The sequence below is a fragment of the Heliangelus exortis genome, chromosome 22, assembly GCF_036169615.1.
Source record: "Heliangelus exortis chromosome 22, bHelExo1.hap1, whole genome shotgun sequence".
Classification (NCBI taxonomy): Eukaryota; Metazoa; Chordata; class Aves; order Apodiformes; family Trochilidae; genus Heliangelus; species Heliangelus exortis.
The window spans coordinates 1372567-1394669 of NC_092443.1; the positions used below are offsets into that span (position 1 = coordinate 1372567).

At 52.6% G+C, this 22103-nt stretch overlaps 1 protein-coding gene across 7 annotated transcripts in view; it reads left to right on the forward strand.

Annotated features, from left to right (window-relative positions):
* RGS3 (regulator of G protein signaling 3) overlaps positions 1-22103 on the forward strand; it is a 55760-nt gene that overhangs the window by 5717 nt on the left and 27940 nt on the right. For 4 of the 7 annotated variants that reach the window (XM_071765822.1, XM_071765824.1, XM_071765823.1 and 1 more), the window contains 13 exons: positions 624-682; positions 1342-1436; positions 2295-2363; positions 3036-3096; positions 4066-4156; positions 4754-4821; positions 8539-8620; positions 9279-9384; positions 10050-10383; positions 10776-10815; positions 13469-13659; positions 14741-14824; positions 19073-19184. In XM_071765822.1, the coding sequence (XP_071621923.1) occupies positions 624-682; positions 1342-1436; positions 2295-2363; positions 3036-3096; positions 4066-4156; positions 4754-4821; positions 8539-8620; positions 9279-9384; positions 10050-10383; positions 10776-10815; positions 13469-13659; positions 14741-14824; positions 19073-19184 (1392 nt within the window). Of the gene's footprint in view, positions 1-623; positions 683-1341; positions 1437-2294; positions 2364-3035; positions 3097-4065; positions 4157-4753; positions 4822-6356; positions 6583-8538; positions 8621-9278; positions 9385-10049; positions 10384-10775; positions 10816-13468; positions 13660-14740; positions 14825-19072; positions 19185-22103 lie in introns of those variants that run through there. The other 3 variants (XM_071765826.1, XM_071765828.1, XM_071765829.1) reach the window with 3 other exon arrangements.

Here is a 22103-nt window from a genome sequence, read left to right on the forward strand (position 1 = left end):
TGGCCCCAGAGCCATGGTGGGCTAGTGATGGGGACAGTTCCATAGCCTTTTGTCAAGCTCTTTGGAGCTTCAAGGCTCATGGCTGTTGGGCACAGCTCTGTGGTAGGGTGGTGTGTCTGGGGTGGTCTTTGGTTTAGAGGCCAACCCAAAATTTCTAGACTTATATTTCCAGGTGACTGTGGTGTGGTTTTGCATCCACTTGTGTGTATTTTTTTTCTTTAACTCCACCTGAAGAGAAAAAAAAGACAAATATAGTTTGGAAAAGAAAATCTGAAATGCTTTGTCCTCTGGGACATCTTTTACATCTGTTTGTCTCTGGGGCAGGGAGCCCAGCACTCTGTGAACTCAGGCAAATGAAACCCAATTTGCCAGCCTCACCCACAGGTGCTTGTATTTATAGTGTGGTTGTTTTAAGGAAAAAAAAAAAAATAATAAACTCCTTCAGCTGGTTGTGGGTGCCCAGGGAGAGCAGGGGCTGCTCTGCTGGGGAGGGGTGTGCAGGGTCCTGCTGGGGTTGGGGATGGGTTTGGTCCCCTGAGGATGGGTCAGCTCATGTTCTGTGGTGTAGGGAGCTGCCTCCTTCCCTGCCATTTTGGGGCTTATCTGTTCTATTTCTTTTCCAGTTATGGAAGCAAAAGGTCTGATAGGAAAAGAGTACAGGACATGTGACTCCTATGTGAAGGTGAGTTTTCCTGGGGCTTTGACTTTCTTGGAGCTTTGGGCTTGGCTCTTCCAAGCCTGCTCTGGACTGCCTCTTCCTTCCCTTTCCTCCACTGCCCTGCTATGGCTGAGCACCCACAGCATGCCAGGAGGTGTCTGCTCTCTTGCTCTGTCCTGCAGGGCTCACAGTGTCTGTGTGGAGCCAGGAGAGTGGAGGGACAGGGCCCTGCTAAGGGCTGTGTCAGCCACTCATTGCAGAAGCATCCCCCTGGGTGCCCAGGGCCTGGTGGGGAGCAGTGTGTTGCCAGCACAGTGGGGCTCTGGCCCCTCATTGGGGTCATCTTGACAGGATGCTCCCACCATGGTGTCCACAGCACAGAGAGCACAGAGGGGGCTGCAAGTCAGAGACCAGCCAGCAACATTTGTGTGCATCAGCCCTTGATTTTTCTGTTCTTTCCTTCCCTCCCCTGCCCCGAGGAGTTTTGTTATGTGATTACTTGAGACACACAGGGTAAAGTGAGCTAAACCACCCCTCAGCTCAGGCTCAGCTGTACCTTTGAGGCTTTACCATCCATAAAAGGGGCTGTGCTGGTCTCCTGCCTCTGTGGTGGTGGAGCTGGCAGCTGTGTGCCAGGGCTTGCTTTGAGAGTGCTAACACCCAGCTTGTTTTCTCCCATAAAGATGTCAATTGTGCCAGATGCTGACTGGAAATGCAGGCAAAAGACCAAGACTGTGCCAGCCAGCAAAAACCCTGTCTTCCACGAGCACTTCCTTTTGTGAGTACTGCAGGGCAGAGGCAGCTCCATCCATCACCCCCTCTGAGCAGCCAGGACCCACGTGGCTGCTGTCCTGGGGCACCCTCTTGAAGCTAAGTTCCCATGTTTGCTGTTGCATTATGCTCTGTAATAAACACACACCATGCATGAGCAGGTCTGATGCTGAGATGTGGAGTGACAGACATTATTCTGCTGTTTTGGTTTTTTTTATTTTTTTTTTTTACAGCTGAAATGCCTTGAACTTTTGGGCAGAGCTCACAAAGCTGCCTGCACTTAGCATTGCAGTGGTGCTCCTACACGGTTGGACTTTCTTGCTGGGCAGGAGTGGGGTGAAACTCCATTTCCTTGTGCCTGCAATAGTGTGGGCATCAGTGGGAATGAGGAAGGTAAAGGTTTTCCTATAGCTGCAGCATGTCTCTGCATGGGAAAGGAGCTGCTTGGCTGCTTGTGTTCTGGTGGAGTTGTCACTGCTAGCAAACCCCTCTGTGGCAGCCCTCTGTCCCCAGGCACTGTCTGATCTGGCACAGGAGGGTGGTTTCAGAGCATGAAATGGAGTTTATTCCTTGCATTTGCCCTTTGATGTTGGATGTGAGTCTTTCTGCAAGATTATTTTTCCCTTTAAACCCCTCTGAGTGGTGTCCCCAAGAGGGGTCACATCCCTCTGCAGTTGTCTGGCAGGAATCAGGGAATTAGTGCCACAGTGGCTCACTTGGGAGGGTTTGGGGGATGCTCCAGGGCTCTGTGCAGGGAACAGAGGAGCAGACCTGGCTCTGAGGAGGGTGAGGGATCTCTGGGTGTGGGGGCAGCTCTTGCTGAGGGAAAATCAGTGCTCAGGGGCTGTCCTTCTGCTTGTTACAGCCCAGTGGAAGAAGAGGATGAGCAGAAACGTCTCCTGGTCACCGTCTGGAACAGAGAGAGAAATTCCAGGTAAGGAGTTGCCATCCAATGCCTTTCAGATGGGACTGGTGTGGCACTGAACCTGCCATCTGCTCTGGTCACCCCTGTGACCTCCTCCAGCACCCTGGGGCTCGAGGTCTGCCCTGCACAGAGGCTGTTGGCAGTGAGGCAGGGGAGGGAGCAGCTGGTGGGGACTGGGACCTGCTGGTGGGGTCATTTTCATGGGCAGCTTATGCTGGTGGATACCAGCAGGCTGGTGGGGAGGAAATCCTCACCCTGTGGCTCTCTGTCCACATTGCTGCTGCTTGCCAGGCATCAGCCAAGCCAGTGTTTAAACCTGCAGCTGCTTGTGCCTGCACTGCTGGAGTGCAGCTCTGGGCTGAGGAGCTTTCCTGCCTCTGGGGAACAGTGCAGGGAGGTGGAAAACCCAGGAACAAGGGGGCTGCCTGCTCAGGAAAGTGGCATCTGCCCCTGGGGCAACCTCCTGCCAGTATGGGTGGGCTGGAGGTGACAACCATGCTGCAACCCAGCTCCTCCTTGCCCCTCCTGGGTCATGCTTGCCCAAAGCATGGAGATGGAAGCCCATCCTGGGCCTCGTGTGGCTCCCAGCATGGGCAGGGGTGTTTGTGGGGTCCCTGTGGGTGGGGAGTCCCTGGGGAGTTTTCAGGAGGTGTGTGGTGACTGTCTCTGTCCCTCCCTCAGGCAGAGTGAGCTGGTTGGCTGCATGAGCTTTGGTGTCAAGTCCCTCCTGACCCTGGAGAAGGTACCTCTGTGATGGAGCACCACGGGTGGGACTCCCTGTGGTGGGTGGGTGGATGCAGTGCAGCCTCAGGGCAGGAGCAGGCTGCCACCATGGGACAAAGATGCTCTGAAACTGCCCAGGGAGTTCCCTGGTCCTGTTCCCAGTATGGGTGGTCACTGTGAGACTGGTGTTGGTGTGACTGCTGGAGGCAGGGGTGGGGATGCTGTCAGAGGGGGTGATCCTCACTCTGGGGACTGTCACTTCCTTCTGCAGGGACACAAAGAGAGGAACAACAGCTGGGGATGCAGAGAGGTGGCCCCCATGAGTGCTTCCTAGGGGACAGAAAACCTGGGGCCAGTCCTGCTGAACCTGCTGGCTCATGTCCCTCCTGATTTGTGGTGGTGCCATGGGGGGACAGGTTCCTCCTCAGCATCCAGGGCTTCACCAGCTGAGCTGGTGCTGGTGGGGAGAGAGCAGCCACAGAGGTGTTGGGCTGTTCCTGGAGGAACAGTGCTGCAGGGCTGTGTCCAGAGTCCCTGTCCCCACTGCTGCAGGTTTGGTCACAGTACTGCTGCCCCAGCCTGGCTACTGCTTGGTAATACAGTGTTCACATCACCTGGGTTCTTCCTAAAGAAAATACTGCTGCAATTAACTCCTGCTGCTCCCCTCAGCCCCCAGTGGTTATTTCTGGCTGCTTGTGGTCAGGGATTCCATCCCTGGACAGCCCTGGCATGTCTCAGCAAGCTGAAGGGGCTCATGAAAATGTGATTTTACCACCCAAGGTGTGGAAATTTACTCCCTAGCAAGAGGTTCAAAGAGAGAGCTACTTGTGGCAATGACCTGAGGAAAGGATAAGAGGCAGCTTGAGCCCCTGTGTGCTGGGGCACCTCCTGCAATGGGACCCTCTTGGGGCTATGGACAAGAAGAAGACAGAGTTAAACAGTGGGGAGTATTTTCTCCTGCATCAAGAGCTTCTTTCCTCCCACTCAGGAGGTCAGTGGGTGGTACTATCTCCTCGGGGAGGACCTGGGCAGGACCAAGCACCTGAAGGTGGCCACGCGGCGGCTGAAGCAGAGCAGAGGTGTGTATTCCCCCTGGGATCTCCCTTGGGAAAGTTTGGAAGAGGAGTCAACCTTGTGTCTGTCTCTGTGCTGGCATGGAGCAGCCCCCAGCTCTGTGGTCCTGATGCCCCCAGGAATATTTCTCAGCCCTGGGATGCTCAGTGGGCACCAGGATCCCAAAAGACTGGGAGGTTCAGCAAACTGTCCCCATCAGTCCCCTGCTTACCTGTGGCTGTCTGGGGCTCTGTGGGGACCCTGACATTGCTGTCACATCTCTCCCTCTTGCTGGGCCTTTTGTCACGCTGATTCCTGCCTCTCAGCCTTGGGGCTGATCCCTTGACTGGACTCCTTTTGGCTCCCAGGGTCTGTGGACAGCTTTTTCTCCTGCCTTGGTGTTTCTGTGCTGCCTCTTTGGAGGAGGACAGGCTGGAAGAGGGCAGGGTGACACAGCACAACCTGTCCCAGATGTGCAGCCACCCCAGAGGGCTGCCCCAGGCTGCAGATGTGCTCATGACAGGATCTTTATCTTGCATAGGGGGTGTAGCGAGGGGTGGAGGGAGAGGAGATGCCAACTGTTGGGCTCATATGGCCTTGTCCTTTGGTTTTTTTCTTCTTAGAGCCAATGCCTGGCAGGCAGGGAGCAGTGCAGGAAAGCCAGGATGCTGCCACCATGGAGCAGCTGGAGGTAGGTGTGACAGGGCTGTGACCTACAGAGTGTGAAGAGGTGGGAGCACGGAGACCAAGGCAGTGAGGGGGATGCTGAGGTGGGAGCAGCCTCAGTCCTTCTGTGGCTTTTGTGGGCAATCCTGTATGGGATATCATCCTGATGGGGGGGAGTGATGGGGGTAGTGACAATCCTTGCTGCCATACAGGGGTCTCCTGTTTTTCCAGAGACAAAGCACCAGCCCGTGATGGAGTGGGAGCAGTGGGGCTGGCAGGCTGCCTGCAGCACAGCATGGCTCCTGCCTGGCTCTGTGTCTCCCTGGATGGGTGGGACTGCTCCTCTCCTCCTTTGAGGGCTGGTTACTCTGGGATGGGAGTCTTCCCATGGTGAAGTCTTGGTGATTTATAGGAAAGGCAAGGATGGGAAATGGGAACACAAACACAGGGCCTGCATCGGAAATGGGGCTCAGGCGGCCCCGTGATTTATCTGTGCTGAATTCCGCTTCGCTGCTTCCCTCAGCTGCATTTTCAGTTATTTGTTTTAAAGCATAGGACTGAGCAAGACAAACAAAGCCAGCACCCCTCTCCTCCCTTCCTCTCCGGCAGTCGCCACTGACTCAAAAGATGGTGGCTGGGAAGGAAGACTGCTCCTCCTTCCAGCTCCAGCCTGGCTGGGACGATGTGCCTGCAGCGTCCCTGGGAAGATCCTCCAATGGTCCCACCAGGCTGCTGGGAACACTGGGAACACTGGGGCTCCTCGTGGTCCCCACCATGACCCCACCACCCCAGCTGCTGCCCAGGGGAGCCTGGGGTTGGGTTCCCTTGAGCCTTTCCTCTCTTCTCCATCCCTGTGTAGGAGCTGGGAAGGTGCTTGCTTCTCTGTTACAACCCCAAGGTCCTGGGCCTCAGTGCTGGTGGCTGGAACCACATGGTGCAGACCCTTCAGGTCCTGCCCTGTGCCCTGTGCTGGCTGGGTTAAGAGTTTCCCTTTGTCTTTGCTTCCAAAATTACACCACGGGTGCAATTCACTTGACCTCTCTGCTTCCCCCCTCCGTGACTCTGGGAGCACAAAGCGTCGGGACATGCGTATCCTCTGGGTCTGTGTTTTGAAAAACAAACTCTGCTTTTTCTATGTTTTTTTTCCTTCCCCCCCTACACCCCCCCCAAAATGAAATAATAATAAAAAAAAAATCCTTCTCCTTTAGGAGTGTAAGGAGCACAGGCTGCCTGCCTAACGGGGGGTGCAAGTGCCTGTGAAACGCCGCTCAAACATCCTCAAAGTGTTTGTGAGAACATTGCAATAACAAAGCTCTCCGTGCGGCTGGAGAATGCTGCGGGAACAAAAGCCCCAGCAGCAGAGCAGGGACTGGGGAATACTCACCAGTTGACAGGAATTTTAATATAAAACTCTCTCCCTTCCTTGTCAGCGAGGGTTTTCAGGAAGCCCTCCGGCTTATCGTAAAGCGGCATACAGCGCAGAGAGGGGCCGGGGAGGTGAAAGGTGGCTTCCTGCCATTCTTCTCTGGAGCTGGGTTCCCATGGGCGGTCATGCCAGTTTGACTGGGGTTTGTTCCACACTCGTGTGAGAGGAGGAGGTTGGGATTAGGGCTGTGCTGCAGGGGAGAGGATTTTCATGGGCTAACAGCGAGCTGAGGGTCTCCAGCCATGAACCGCTTCAATGGGCTCTGCAAGGTGTGCTCGGAGCGGAGATACAGGCAGGTCTGTACCTCCCCTGGAGAGGAGAATCTGTGTGTGTGCACTGCTGCAAGACTCCATTGAGTTTGTGAGTGTCTGTGGGGCTTTCTTACCAACTCTGGGCTGTGTGTGAGACCTTTCTAAGGTGCTGGTTTGCTGGCGTTACCGTTTGGGAATAATATTGTGAATCTAAGGCAGGCGTCTCCTGAGCAGTGTGGCTGATCTCTGGCTGTTGCTGCAGGGTGTAAATGGGGATGGAGCTGGAAGGTAGTCCTGGGGGATGTGTTGTAGGTGATCCTGCTTAGTGGGAGAGTTGGACTAGATGATCTCCAGAGGTCCCTTCCAACTCTGAAAATTCCGTGCAGGCTGATGATGGAAGCACTGAGCTGTGAGGTCTCAAGTTACTGCTCACTACAGGAGGGTGAGGCATGGCAGGCAGCTCTGTCACTGCCAGGCTGCTGCTGTCCCTTACAAATTATTCTAATGGGAATGTATTTGGGAATCAAGTGCTGCTTGAAGCTGGTTACAACCCATGGAGACCTGCTTTAGGAGAAGGACATTGCTCTATAAAGCTGCTGCAAGTTCTCTTGGTGTGCAATGCCAGGTGCTGCTTTTGCTTGTGCAGGTCCCAGTCCCCTGCAGTTTTGAAGACCATTTTCCTCCCATGGTCTGGGTTGGGGGCTCCCAGCTCATGGTCAGCTTTTCCCCCTGGAAATTGGACATTCAGCTCCCTGGAACAGCCGTGGTGATGGGAGCTGAGTGACCCATCTGCAGGGAGAAGCTGTGGTTTAGTGGCACAGGGAAGGTGTCTCCACTGGTGGTGGACAAGAGGAGTTTGAGGAGAAGTGGGAGAGCCTGGCACGGGAGAAGCTTTGGGCTGGGAAGTGTCTGTGGGATCTCCCTGGTGGGAGAGATGTTGCTGGGCTGGCTCCTGAGGTGCTGGTGGTCACACTGTGGTGGGACTTGGATCCTCTGAGCTTTGCATTCGGGACGTGAGGTTGGTTTGGAGGTGCAGCCTCTCCCCTTGTCTGAGGATCCAACAAACCCCAGAGGGAAAACCAGTCAGTGTGGTGGGACTGAACATACTTTTCAATTCTGCCAGGGAAAGACAGTTTTGCTTTTAGGCCTGATTTTATGCTGGGCAATCATAAGGGACAAGGTGCAGAGAAATAAAAGCTCACTGAGTTTGCCCTCCCATGGTAAAGGAGCAAGGAATCAGTTCTCCTCCTTGGCAGCTTCTGCTGAATTCCTTCTCTTCTCTCTGACTGTTATAACACAGGTCAGATGTTGGATTTTTTTCTTTTCTCTGTTGGTAAAGCAAAGACGTCTTGGGGGATAATCAGGTATTTACAGCAACTCTCATGCTGAGCTGCTGCTGGAAGCCAACATCAAAAAATAAATATAATTTGATTAATAAGCTCGATGCTTCTTGAATCAGGAGTAGAAATGAGCCTAAATCAACACATCCTCTTCAAACTCAGCAAGAGAAAAGATACTCAGCCCAGTTAAGGGGGTGATGCACATGGAGCCCACTCCACACAGGCAGGAGAGAACTGATCCTTGCAGCTTCCTCTGGAGCAGGAGACCTGCTGCTCCTGCATTGCCCAACTGGAAAGGAAATGTTCAAGCTGACTTGCTTAGAGACACTGTGTTAGAAATGGGTGGCAGAGCCAGGCTGCTGGGTTTTCCTTTCTAATTCCTTGTCAGACCTTTTGTACACTTGGAGGAGTGGTGAGTGGGGACTTGTGTGTGCTCAATGAACACTCATTTTGTGGCTTTCCTCTCTGTCCATCCTGGGCTGAGTTTCTCATTGCTTTTTAACACCCTTTTCACCTGCCTTTGGCTGCAGCAAGGGGAATTGTCCATGGGGCTCCCAGAGTGAGAGAATTCCCTGTGACAGTTCCTCTGGGCTCTGTCACTGCTCCTGTGCCTCTGCATCCCAAAGGCTGCAGCAGGGATGGGAGGGGGGATGCTGGCTGAGCACACACCACGGCTGCTTTCCCACTCAACAGCCCAGATCACCATCTCTGGTGTCTCTCTGCAGATCACCATCCCTCGAGGAAGTGATGGCTTTGGTTTCACCATCTGCTGTGACTCCCCAGTCCGTGTGCAGGCAGTGGATTCTGGTAAGAGCTCCTGGTGTCTTTTATTCTTAGTTTGAATGAAGGACTCTGCTCCTTTTGTGCTGTCGGGTGATTCAGAAGCTCCCACGCCTTGGCAGGACTCCTGTTACCTCCAAGAAACTTCACTTCATGAATTCTGTTGCCTCTGGAGAGGTCAGAGGCCCCGGGGTTAATGCTGTCTCACTGTTCTGGCAGTGTGTGCAGGAGTCTGTGGAGACTTTTTTCCTCTCCCTCTCCAACCTTAGATCTGGTTGGTTGGGAAACCTATGAAAGCATCTGGGGGGTGTCAGACAGGGGCACAGAGGGTGGTAGGAGCCCTCAGTTGCCTGGACAGATCCTCTTGATGTGGAGCTGTGGGATGGAGTTCTGGAGTCTCTGCACTACCTGGTGCTCCCAGGAAACACAGGAATTTTGGGCAATAGCTCTGAGAGAGCATTTATGACTTTGTCCCAGGTATCATCTGTGTGTGTGTGTGTTGGAAGGTGAAGCTCCAGGCTGGGTGGCCCCATTTTATTTTCAGGTGTGAGTGTTAGAGGGAACACACTGGGTTTGGAGGAGTTTCTGAAGCTATTCAGGTTTCTCAAGCCCCAGGGCTTCTCCTTCCCCCAAAACTCTTAACTCTGCCTGGCAGATGGGTGGCATTTGTCTCTCCCCTCCATAGGTGGCCCAGCAGAGAAGGCTGGTCTGCAGCAGCTGGACACAGTGCTGCAGCTCAACGAGCAGCCTGTGGAGCACTGGAAGTGTGTGGAGCTGGCACACGAAATCCGGTGAGTTTTCACTCAAGGTGTCAGCACAGGGCTCTGGAGAAGATCTCTGGGGGAGCCTGAGGCAGGAGAGAGGCTTGTGGGGTGGGCAAGGGACTGAGAAAGGATGCAGGGGCTGGGGAGGGCAGGAGCAGAGCAGAGGCATTAGGGGAAGAAGAACTACAGGGTGAAGAACTACATGGGGTGAATGAATCATTTTGGTTGGAACAGACCTTAACAACCCCTTCCCCCAGCACTGCCAAGGCCACCACTGACCCACGTCCCTCAGCACCACATCCCCAGGGCTTTGAAGCTTCTCCAGGGATGGGGACTCCACCCTTGCCTGACAACCCTTTCAAGGAAGAAACTGTTCCCAGTCTCCAACCTAAACCTCCCCTGGGGCAACTTGAGTCCATTTCCTCTTGTCCCATCAGTTGGGAGCAGAGCCCGACCCCCCCTGGCTCCAACCTCAGGGGGTTGCAGAGAGCCAGAAGCTCTCCCCTCAGCCTCCTCTGCTCCAGGATCAACACCCCCAGGGCCCTCAGCTGCTCCAGGGCAGAGCTCTGCTCCAGACCCTTCCCCAGCTCCATTCCCCTTCCCAGGACCCTCTCCATCCTCCCTGCAGTGACAGGGATTGCCTCACCCCCCCTCTGCCCCACCTCTGACTTGTTCCACGCCATCTTTTCCAGCAACTGTCCCACTGAGATCATCCTGCTGGTCTGGAGGCTCGTCCCACAGGTGAAGTCAGGACACGAAGCCATGATCCGCAGATCCTCCTGCAAGTATGACCTCCAGTCCCCCCCCAACAAACGGGAGAAGAACAGCACCCACCCCCCCCGGCCCGAGCAGCGCCGCAGCTGCCACGTGCTCTATGATGGGAATGAGGGGCTGGTGCTGGACACCTGGGAGAGGTACACGGAGATTGGGAAGCAGAGCCAGAACACCATGCCACCCCTCTCCAGGGTCCCCTCCTCTGCTGACCAGAACTACATCATTTTGGCACCTTTGAACCCGGGCAGCCAGGTAGGGCTCTGCCAGCCCCGCGCTGGGGTTGTTGTGTGGGGCTGCTGGGTTGTGCTGGGTCTTCTCTTGGCCTTCTCAAACATCATCTGTGAAGGTTGGCTGGAGCACCTGCTGTGAGGTGCTTGAGGGACCTGCTGCTATTTTCCTAAAACATGGATCACTGGGACTGTAGAGCTGGGGTGAAGGATCTGATGCCTCCCCTCTGGGGCGTAAGGGGATGGGAGGTGTTTCCACTGCCTAGACCACAGGGCAAGTCCTTGCTCTCATTTCCATAGAGCAAACCCACCCTGGCTTTGCTGGGCTTGGCACGCTCAGATTTGCAGTTAGGAGTTGTAAAGTCTACCTCAAGCTTTCTTCAGGTGACTGTGTCCTTTCTGCATTGTGTCTTACAGCTGCTGAGGCCTGTCTATCAGGAGAACAACACTACTGAGGGTAAGTTGGGCTGAAGACACAGCTTAGAGACCTAGCAGAGCATTGATTTGGGAGCTCTGGGAGCTGTGTCTGCTGGGATACCTCTGGGATGAGCTGTGTGGCAGAGCTTGACCTCCTAGACATGATCTTGGCTTCCCTTGTGTGGGCACAACTGGAAAGGTTTCTGATACCTCTGAAACTGGAGTGTCCCCAGAAATCCAAGTGTGGGGCTGGCAAATCCCCAGTGGATTTCCCTGGGAGCAGGGGGAGCAGTGTGGGTCTGAGGCCCCTTTGCCTTGGATGCTCTCAGCCCTGGAGCTCTGCAGCCAGAAAAATTTTCCACAGCTCAACTGCAGGGGATGTTTTGTACCATGGATAATTGCAGCTCCTTCCTGCTCTTTGGAGATCCTGTGGAAAGCAGAGCTGGACTGTGGGGCCTCGTTCTGACTGCAGGGTGGAACTGGGAAGACTTGGGCTTCTCCCCGTAATAATTTTTAGTGATTGTTTTCAGTTTTTTAAGTCTTCAGATGGAAGGATGCAGTGGTTAACCTGGGCAGGGATGAAGCAGTGGTGGTGTGGAGCTGGCCACCAGTCACACAGTGACAGGAGGTGACATTTGGGGCAGGATGGATGCATTTCTGTGCCTCTGTGCAGAAACCAGGACTCATGCAGGTGACAAGTTCCTCTGATAAAATGGGGTGATTTCAGGAAAGGAGGAAAAGCAGATCCTGAACAGCCCAGACAGATCGTATCTGTCATGCTTTGAGCTGTCTGTTGTGTTCTGATTTTATCTGGCAGCACAGCCATGAGAAAGGGAAAAGAGAAAATGTCAGGGATATTGGAGAAACAACCTTTTAGGTCACGAGTGCCACCACCTCCTGCCCCTGCAATGGCAGGCAGGGAAAGCAGTAAACAGCAGGGCTGGACTGGCAGCAGAGCACAGCCTGGCTCTGCCTTTAGGTGCCTGATTTCCTAACACTGCGTGGAATATGTGATGTTGGGGGGTTTGTGTGTTTGCTTTGGACGGGACCTTATCTGCTCTCAGCCAGGGTCGGAAGTGTTTTGGCTCAGGTCTGCTTGGGAAGGTTGTGTGGGTGTCCCTGGCAGTGCAGGGACAGAGCCACTGTGCAGAGAGCTCCTGTGCTGGCCTGGGGATGGGGAAGAGACACTGGGGGGGTCTGTGCTGGGACATCCCTGCAGGAGGGTTTGCTCAGCCATCATCTTGAGACACGGCTGGGCTGATGTTCTGGTTTCTCACCTGAATAGGTCACAGTCCCAGTGGAGAGCTCAGCAGCTCCTTTCTGCTTCTGGTCCTGTGTGTTGGTCTCATCCCAGCTCTGTGTGATGGGTCTGGGGAGGAGGATGCACAGAATCATAGAACCCCAGACTGGGTTGGGTTGGGAGGGACTTTAAAGAACATGTAGTCCCATCCCCCTGCCATGCCCAGGGACACCTCCCCCAGCCCAGGGTGCTCCAAGCCCCATCCAACCTTCAACACTGCCAGGGATGGGGCAGCCACAGCTTCTCTGGGCACCCAGGGGCTCAGCACCCTCACCCCAAAGAATTTCTTCCTGATGTCTCAATCTCCCCTGCACCAGTTTAAAGCCATCCTCCCTCATCCTGTCCCCCCAGGCTGTTCTCCTCTGAGTGTTGGCTTGTGGGGAAAAGTCCCAGCTCTGTTGGACCAGTTGGGGTGGGAGGCTGCAAGAAAACTGCTGTGTAATTTCTCCTTTGAACAGGAGGGATAATGGCTTTGTCCCATGAAGAGGGACAGTGAAAACCTGGCCAGGCTGCTCAGGCTTTGTCCAGCACTGAGATGTAATGCTGCAGAGCAGTGGGTGATGTTGTGCCAGCCACGTGCAAAATGAGGTCATCCTTTATAAATACATCCCTGTGTCTGAGTAACCATCACATCCCTGGGAGCCATTTGGAAAAGCATGGATTGATCTGCTGCTCATCAATGCCTTGATCCCTTCTGTCCCTTTCTCTGACACCTCCCATCTTAGTGTCTCCTAAAAACTGTGAATAATCCACCACCTGGTGCTCCATGATGTGAAATTCCTGCACTTGCTGATTCCCATGGAGCAGATTGGACTGTCCCAAGGTTTACATTTCCAGTGGGGTTTTTTTTCCCCCCACCCTGAGTTAGTCATGGGTGGTTTCCCCTGCCTGGAAAGGGAAGGCTCAGAGTTCAGTGGTGCAGGATGGGATTCCCCTGGCCTAAAGAATGACCATTTGGGGTTGTGCTGTATTTCTTATTTTGTACTTTTATGTGTAATAATCCCAGATCTCTTCCTCCACAGTCCTGCAGTCATAAATTGTGCAGAAGGCAGTGTACACCCAGCAGACAGATGTGCTGGGCTGCAACTGGGCCTGCTGGGATTTCCTGGGATCTTTGTGCATCCATAGATGTGGCTGTGCTGCTGCTGTGATCCTTTAAGCCTTTGGTCCAGCAACAGAACAGCTCTTGGTTGGGCAGAAATGTCAAGGGCCATCTCATTTTGCATTAGGAAATAGGAATTCAGGGCCATCATCTCATAAATCCCTGGGAAGCTTTGATGGAAGGGTGACAGGGTCCTTGCTGCTCTTCACTCCAGCTCTTCCCTGCAGGCTCCAGAGGCTCCAGGGGAGCTGGCAGCTCTTTCCTGATCCTGTTCCTTTTGCTTTGGTCTAGGAACTGCCTGTAAAGGGAAATCACACACGGGGTCTGGGAGGAAATCCAGGCTGATGAAGACTGTGCAGACGATGAAGAACTATGGGAACTACCAGAACTGGACCTTTGTCAGGCCACACATCCCACACTCCAGCTATGGCACCTATGTGACCCTGGCCCCCAAGGTGCTGGTCTTCCCTGTCTTTGTGCAGGTGAGCAGAGCTGGGGCTGAGGGGGGTTTTGTCCAAGCTCCCTGCTCTGGGCTGTCACACCCCATTTCCCAGCAGAATCCACAGATCCTCTGCCTCCTTCAGTGCTCTCCTCTGGAGCTGCTTGTCCTCAGCACAGTGCTGGATATTTTCTCAAAGTGACCTGTGTCCTGCCCAGGCAGTCCTCTTGGAGTTTTTACAAACCCTTTCAGCTTTCCAATCTGGACTTCAGGTGCTTGCTGGCATCAGGAAAAGGTGTCCCAGCTTCTGAGTTTCAGCAGCCAGCTTTGTGTAGTTGAAAATCCATGATTTTTTTCCTGTGGGTTCTTTGTGCTGTTAATGATAGTGCACAAAGGTTTGGGTTTGTTTTTTGTTGGCTTTTTTTTTTTTTTAGCTGGTGATCACTAAAATCACAGACAAGAATCCAGAACAGTAATGGCTTGACAGAGGATGTCCTTGCTCACCAGTTCCATAAAATTTAGCCCTAAATTTGGTGGGAGTAGCTCTACCTGCCACAGGGGCTCCTCTTTTGTTCTTCCTGTGACCAGAATCCCAGAAAACCTCATCTGATCCTGTATATTTAAGTACATTACTGATGAACACCTTCATCTCTGAGGCTCTGAGGGACCATCTGTCCTCCCCTGCTACCATCAGTGCCACTGTCACCTCACTTTACCTTTCTGCCAGAGTAATCCATAGGATCAGGTAGCAAAATATTCTTGTCTAAGGGCTGTGAGAACTTCATATGTCCCCGTTGTGGTTGTGTTTCCTCCTAAAAAACACCCATAATGAGCCCACAGGGTGCAGAACAGTTCATGTACCAAGAGGTAAGTGGCTGATTGTCATTCTATAGGTGGCTCTGACGTGGGTGTGAAGTGTGAGGTTTTCTTTTTATGGAGCTGGACTGCAGACCTTGCAGCTTGGGGTGACTTCCCCCTGGTGACTGACAGCCCAAGGGGAAGACAAAGTGGGTCTGGTGGGTGGAAAGTTTTTTTTTTTCTGGTGAACCACACTTCCAGTGGAAGGTTTGACTAACTCTTTCTTTGTTCTTTTTTTTGCTTGTGTTTTTTCCTTTCAAATGTAGCCCCTAGATCTTTGCAACCCAGCCCGGACTCTGCTTCTGTCAGAGGAGCTGCTGCTTCATGAGAGCAGGAGCAGGACTATGCAGGTAGGAATCTTTCCACTCTGAGCTTTCTAAAGATGCTCTTCTGCAGCCTTCCCCAGTAGATTGAGATGGAAAATGTTTTATTGTGCAGTACTTACATTAATATATGACATATGGGAAAACTTGTAGATAGTTTAGCATGGGATGAACTAAATATCAAAATATCAAATATCAAAACTCTTCTCTGCTAGCAATCAGTTGATTTCCTTTGTCTTCCATAATGCTTACAAAGATGAAACTATGCATGGGAAGTGCTGCAGAGTTTCAGCCCAGCAGCAGAGGCCACTGGCAGACTCAGGGAGAGGGAGTTTAAGGATATTTTGTGCCAGGGTGAAGACCTAGGCAGAGAAGTGGTGACAGGGGGGTTCAGAAATGTAGCTTCTGAACCATGTCTTGTCCAAATTTCTTTCTTTTTTCTTATTTCTGTTTTTTTCCTGCAATGTTGTCAGAGAGCTGTTAAAAATCTGGGAGAACAGCTGAGTTTTGTCTGTGTGTGTGACAGCTTTCAGCATCCAAACTGGCAGAGCTGGGAGTGTTGATCACACTTGGTGCTGGCTTCACTTCCACCCAGCTGTAAAATCTGCAAAGCCCCCAAAGCTGGGACAGAGGACATCTGACCCTTCCTTTTAGGGCATTTTTAGAGTCTCACCACCCTACAGGATAATTTTTCTTTGAGTTTAGTTGGATTGAACAATGTGTCATCTTCCCAGAGCCACGGAGGAATTTTTACTTGACTCAGATTAATTTCTGGGTAACACCTTCTCCTTGGCCCAGCAGAAGACAAGGCACAGGTCGTGTTGCTGGCTCTGCACATCAGCACAAGGTTGTGTTGTGTGAAGTGACTCCTCTCATTTTCTCCTTTCCAACCCAAACCATTCTATGATTCTAAGACCTAAACCAGCCAGGACACAATGGAGTTTCCCCTGGTACAGAAGAGCTCCTTGCTCCATGTGGTTTCCCATAGAGGTCCTGTTGAATTTCTAGTTTCAAAAAACCCAGAATCTTTTCCCCTTGGCAGCATCCACCTCAGGCACTGTGTCCTTGTCACTGAGCAAACTCTCTCCCATCTCCTGAAGGACTCAACCTATCTCTCTGGAGGCTTGCCAGGGTCTGTCCTTTCCCTGACCTTACCTCTGGGCAATCCTTGTGCAGGCCTTAATCACATCCTGTCTAGACTTGTTGCAATTCCCATTTTTATGATCCTCTGAAGTCCCTCCAGCCTGTGGAGTGCCAGAGGAACCAGGGTGATGGCAGCCACTGCATCAAGGTGTCCATCACTGCTGGTACCTGGAGCCAACTTTCCAAAGCCCTGAGGTACCTGCTCAGCATGGACCCTGCTCTGCCAGGGCTCTGGAGGACATGAACATGTTCTGAGGGTCAAGAGGCTTTTCTGTCTCATCCCCAGTGCTGCACGGCACATTCCCAACACTTCTGGCTCAGGACAGGGATGCCAGCTCCTGGTTTCAGTGGGTGGCTGAGCTTGGCCAAGACTGGGTGAACAAAAACCCTACTCCCTGGCACAGATGTTGCAAGATTTTGTTTTCAGCCTTTTTTAGATGTTTTCATTTGGGTGAGAATACCAGAAACCTGCACTTACATTTATCCTATGTACTCTATCCCTTCTTCACTGCCTCAGTAGCTTTCTCTTCCTCATTTTTTACACAATTTCCCCACCTGCTCTGTGCTTGTGTTTGAGGGTAGGTGCATGACCCCTCCAGGTCAGTGCCTGCTCTTCCCTGGTGTTTGTGGTGGAAGAATATTTGGATCAGGTTAGCCCCATGCCCTCAGCTGAGCTAAAAGCTCTGGTGGCTTCTCTCTCCCTTGCCTGGATGGATTCAGATCCTGTGTTTGGATTTTGTTTGCTCTTGTGCTTTTCCGAGCCCTGCAATTTATCACTGTAGATGCCAGATCTGTTTGCAAAGAGCTGTTAGGGACATGTTCCAGCTTGTCAGTAATGTGATGGCAAGGCTGGGCAGAGTTCCAGATTGCTCACCCCAACACCCCCCCCCTTACACCACGGCTGCTGCCTCGGGCTCACCCGTGAGCTGAGTTTCCCGTTCTCAGCTCTCAGTAAGTGCTCTGCTCCCAGAGCAGGGGCTGCTGTGGCCCTGGGTCTCACTCTGGGTGAGTGGAAGGGACACCCCTGTTTTCTTCCCCTAACAGCTTGGAGGAGCCTCTGTAAAGCCCTTTGTGTGGAGCTGCTCTAAAATTCAGCCTTCCTGGAAGCAGCATCTGACAGAGGCTTTTACATAACCCACACCAGCCACGCTTTTATCTCCCCTGCAGCCTGAATCCAGTCAGCCCCACATCCTCATAAAAGCACAACCTTACCTATAAATACTTCTTGTGCATTTCTGTTTGCACGACTCCCTCTTGAAATCTGCTGGGTTTGAAGTAATTTTTAATTTTTTTTCCTGCTGATCCTTCTCCTCTTTTTTGTTTTCTCCCCTTTAAACTTTCCTCTGTATTAGGTCTGCATTTTCTTTCCTCTGTTTCCAACATGACCACTTCCTGATTGTGCTTTTATCTTCCTTCACCTTGCTGCATTGCTGTTCTTAGAATCCCTGGATGTCTCTTTGAGGCTGTGGGACCTGGGATGGCACCAGCCACATCCCAGAAAAGGAACCACACATCCCTTTAGGAACCAGTTGGCCGTGGGAGAAAGTTTATAGTGCAGTTTGTACTGGGTTATTCCTTGTGTTAATAATAAAGTCAGAGATAATAAGGAGAGTGAACATGGGCACTGGGCCAACAGTGTGTTGGAGAGCAGAGGAAGGGATTTTCCAAATAGTACAGAGGAAAACAGACACTCCCTGGTTTCATTGTCAAAGAGACTCCAGTAGTGTTGTGCTCCTGAATCCCACACAGATGAATCTGCACAGCAAGGAGAGATCCTGTGGCAAGGGATTGATTTTATTTTTTTTTTTTTTTTTCTGGTTTCCCAGCCAGATGCTGCTGCCCTGCTGTGAGACTCAGCACCTCGTGATAAATTGTTCCCCAGATTGTCCCCCTGACACGTGTCCATCAGGCACTGGGCATGGACACAAACTGCTGGCACCATGTCCCTGTCAACACTGACTCAGTCCCTCTCTGGACCAAAGTCACCTTTCCCAGGGTGATATGGTGGTGGCAGCAGTGCCAGCTCCTAATGAGCCCCTGGGGTGCCTGGCATCTGCTGCTCTTGCCTAAAGGGTTGCTGAAAAGCCACAAAACCTTGGTGGCTGTTGCTCAGTGTCCCCTTTGCTGTGGGAGGGTTTTGGGAGCATCCCAAGGAGCGGGGTCAGAGCAGCCACGTGCTCACCCCCTGCATCCTGTGCTGAGAGCAGGGGGTGTTTGGCAGCAGGCAGAGGCTCTGGCATCCAGGATGCCCACTGGAATATTGGAGCCCTTCCTGGTGTCTTCAAAGTCTTGTTGCATGCCTCTGTCTTCTATGGGAGAGCAGGATGGGCTCAAACCTTGGCTGATGGCACCAAGGCACTCACCCCCAGCAGGCTTTTGGGTCAAGGATCTCCAGTGCAGTGCAGAAGCTCCTTCTTCTTGTTTTAAAGACCACATTAATCAATACTGATTGAACTAGGGACCTCAGGCAAGAACCAGAAGCAGAACAAAACCTACCTTTTGAGTTGTGAGTGCTCACCACAGCTTCCAGGGCACCTGAGTCACTGCTCAAGCACGGAGCTGGGCAGACACTTGGTTTAATGTTTGCTTCCCACCCATCACTGTGGTTTCAAGGTGTCAGCTTTGTTCCCTGCAGCTGCTCTTGTGGATTCTGCCTTTGTAAAAACCAAACGGTTATTTTCTTGAAAGGGGGCAGAATGGGGCATGAAGAGGCTGAGAAAAACGAGAAGCTTCTTCTTGAGTCTGCTCAGGGAGATCACTTTTGCTTTTAGGTTGTAACTCCTGCAGCGTGCTGGGATTAGTCTGCACCTTATTCCCTCCTCCTGCTCCTCTGATTTATAACTTCTGTAAATGGGAAGTGACACAGGAGAGCAGGGAGGGTGTGTTTGCCTGGCATTAAACTGTCGGGCAGGTTTATCCCTCTTGTCACAGGACTCCACAAGCCTTGGTAAGTGGCTGCCAAGCTGGGAGAGCCTTGTCTGAAACTTGCTATGAGCACCCCAAGGGGGGTGGCAGCAATCAAACCCCTCTGGGAAGGGGTCCCTGGGCTGGCATGGCTGGTGAGCCTTCCCAGGGAAGAGAACCTTTCCAGGACACAATTCCTGATAGCTGCTGCTGCTCTTGTGTTTCCAGGTGACCCTCTTTGTCTACTCTGACCTGCTGCTCTTCACCAAGGAGGATGAACCTGGGCGCTGCAACGTGCTGAGGAACCCTCTCTACCTGCACAGTGTCAAGCTCCAGGAGGGTGAGTGTCTGCAGCAGCAGCAGCTGGAGATCTCTGGGGCATTTTCTGGGCTGCTACCTATAAAGGATCCTGACCAGCAGTGGGAAAGAACCTCACTGTCCCATTGCTGCCAGTATGTAACAGCACCATCCAACTGGTGCTGCCAGATCATCCATCTTTGGGGTACAGCTCCAGCATAACCCTTCTCATCCCTCCATTAACCCAGTCCCCAGGAGCTCCAGCTCTTCAGACACCACAGGGTCACTGAGGCAGCATCACTTCCTGGGGGCTTTTTTAGGTGCATTTCCCAGGGGTTTGGGCTGGCATTCCCCAGGGGTCTTGCTGTGCTGGGCTGTCCCTTGGTGCTGTTACCCTGCCTGCAGTGGGGGCTGGCCAGGGCTGAGAAAGGGAAGGGAAGTGTTGAGGTTTTCCCCCTGGTGCCTGGAGGGAGCTCAGAGGTTGTCTCCAAGGCAGTCTGGCTGAGCCCTACTGACCTTTACTTTGCTACTTCTCTCTTCAGCCTCCCACAGCTTTCCTCTCTGCCAGCATCCCTCCCCCTTGCACAGCTCCTGGTGCTGCTGGGGGACTGTGGACCACATCCTCACTCTCTTCACCTTGGGTGGGCTTTTGTGTCCAGCTGAGGGTTGAAGGAGGGCTTCTGGGTCTGGAGGATGTCTTGAAATCAGGTATTTCAAGTTGAAATGCTGAGGTTGTACAAAGGATGGTGTTTAGCTACTCGGGGTCAAAAGAGGAATGAAGAAATTGCTGTACCACATCCTACTTGCTGTGCTGGAGCCACTTCTTGGCCCCAGGCCCTGTCCCACCTTGTTTCTTCTTTAGTGCAGTCACTTTTTGGGTTCAGGCTTGGTTTGTGTTCAGTGACCTGACTGCAGCAGTGTCAGCTGAGCCCTGGCATTGGGGGATGCTGCACTGGGACCCAACATGGGAAACTGTGATTAGATGTAAGGAAAACCTTTTCTATGGTGAGGATGGTAAAAAATCAGCACCTGAATGGGGCCTAGAACAAAACTGGGGAGAAGCTTGGACTAGAGACCACCTTAGGGTCCCCTTCCACTCCAGATCACTCTAACTGTATGAGCTGGCACCTTTATGCAATCCCATAGCCCTGACCAAAAGAGATTAATCCAGATTTGGGCTGCTTTTCCAAAGGGATAGTTTTTTGGATGAATTTTACCCTGTCTCATGACTTTCCCAGCCAAGCTGTGAGCTCAGCAGATGAGCTGCACCTCCCCACGTGCCCCTCAGTGCTGGGGATCTGCAGTGCTGTGCCAGACACCATCAGCTGCCTTGTCAGTTGTTATTTCCCATTTCCTACAACATTTCTGCTCCCAGATTAATTCACTGATCTATCTGGTGGGGGCAGGAACACAGTGAGGGAGATGGGGAACCACAACACGAGACATTTAGAAAAACCATTGAATGTTTGCTGGGGTTTGCTGCATCCTCAGTGGTGCTTTTTTCTACGAAATGAACAAAAGAAATTGTTCCCCTTTGAAGTGCCTGTTGTCCAGTGCCTGCTCTGGGGGTGTGTGTGTGTGTGTGTCTGTCTGTGTGTCTGTGTGTGTGTGGCTGCTCACAAGCTGTTGAATAACCCTGCTCTTGGTCACCCCCTTGGAGGAATTGGCTTCCCCAGAGCAGGTTCCAGCTCCACACACACAGATCTGTCTGCAACTGGGCACAGGAAGGTGCCTCCTAACCTCAGGCAGGGGGGGTGGATGTTATGAGGGGTTTTTCTGCAACTGATTCCCTTGTTGCCATAATATCTTGGCTGGCTCCCACCTGGAATAACTTAGGAATCCTCTGGAGGGAATGTTTGTGTCTGCAGCACCGCTCCATACCCCGGTACCTCTGGGCACCCAGCTCAGGGGCTTTGCAGGCAGCTCACCCTCCTGGTTTGGGCACGGCTGCCTCAAAGAGAAGAGCAAAAAGCTGTCCATCCCTTTTGGCAGGGTTTTTCTGTTCTGCTCTCCTCAATAACTGAATGGCACATGAATAGGAACAGGCGTATTGCTGAGTACAACAATTGGGACATCTCCGGTACACTGAAGACCATTGTGATGTTTCCTGTTTCTGCCTCTCACTGCCCTGTGCAAAAGCAAATCAGGGAGATCTGCTTCACAATGCTCTGTCTTCCTGCTTTAGAAGCTGAGTGTGGCTGATGAGCACCACACTGGCCAAGCTTTCCAGCGTGACAGGGCTGGTTTCCTCACTGGATGCTCTGGGAATTTCCATGGGGAGGTTGCTGCCTCGCTGGGCTCCTGCCCCTCCACCCCCTTGGGATGGGTGAGCTCAGCCCTGGGACAGTGTTCCTGGGTTTCAGATGGGATGAGGATCTCTGGGCTGTGAACCCTCAGCTTGGGGTCTGCAGACAGGGAATTTTCACCTGCAGCTTTTATAGCAGCTTTCCAGTCCCTGAAGGGGACCTGCAAGAAGCTGGGGTAGGATGTTTGTGAGAGGACAAGGGGAAATGGTTTAAAACTTGAAGAGGGGAGATTTAGGTTGGATATTAGGAAAAAATTCTTTGGTGTGAGGGTGCTGAGCCCCAGGGTGCCCAGAGAAGCTGTGGCTGCCCCATCCCTGGCAGTGCTGAAGGTTGGATGGGGCTTGGAGCACCCTGGGCTGTGGGAGGTGTCCCTGACCATGGCAGAGGTGGGAATGGAGAAGCTTTAAGGTCCCTTCCAGCCCAAACCATTCTCTGATTCTATGATTTGGTGTCCCCAGCATCCCAACTCCAAGACAGTCAGACACCCAGAGTGGGATTTACAGAGCTGCTTCTCACTGTCCCAAGGGTGCTGGGAGCCACACTTCCCTGGGGACATGTGCCACAGAGGGTGCCCAGAGAGGAGCAGACTGAAGCTTATGAAAACACCCAAGGACCCATCACCCCAGGGATCCAAAACAGTCCTGGGCTTCAGCAGG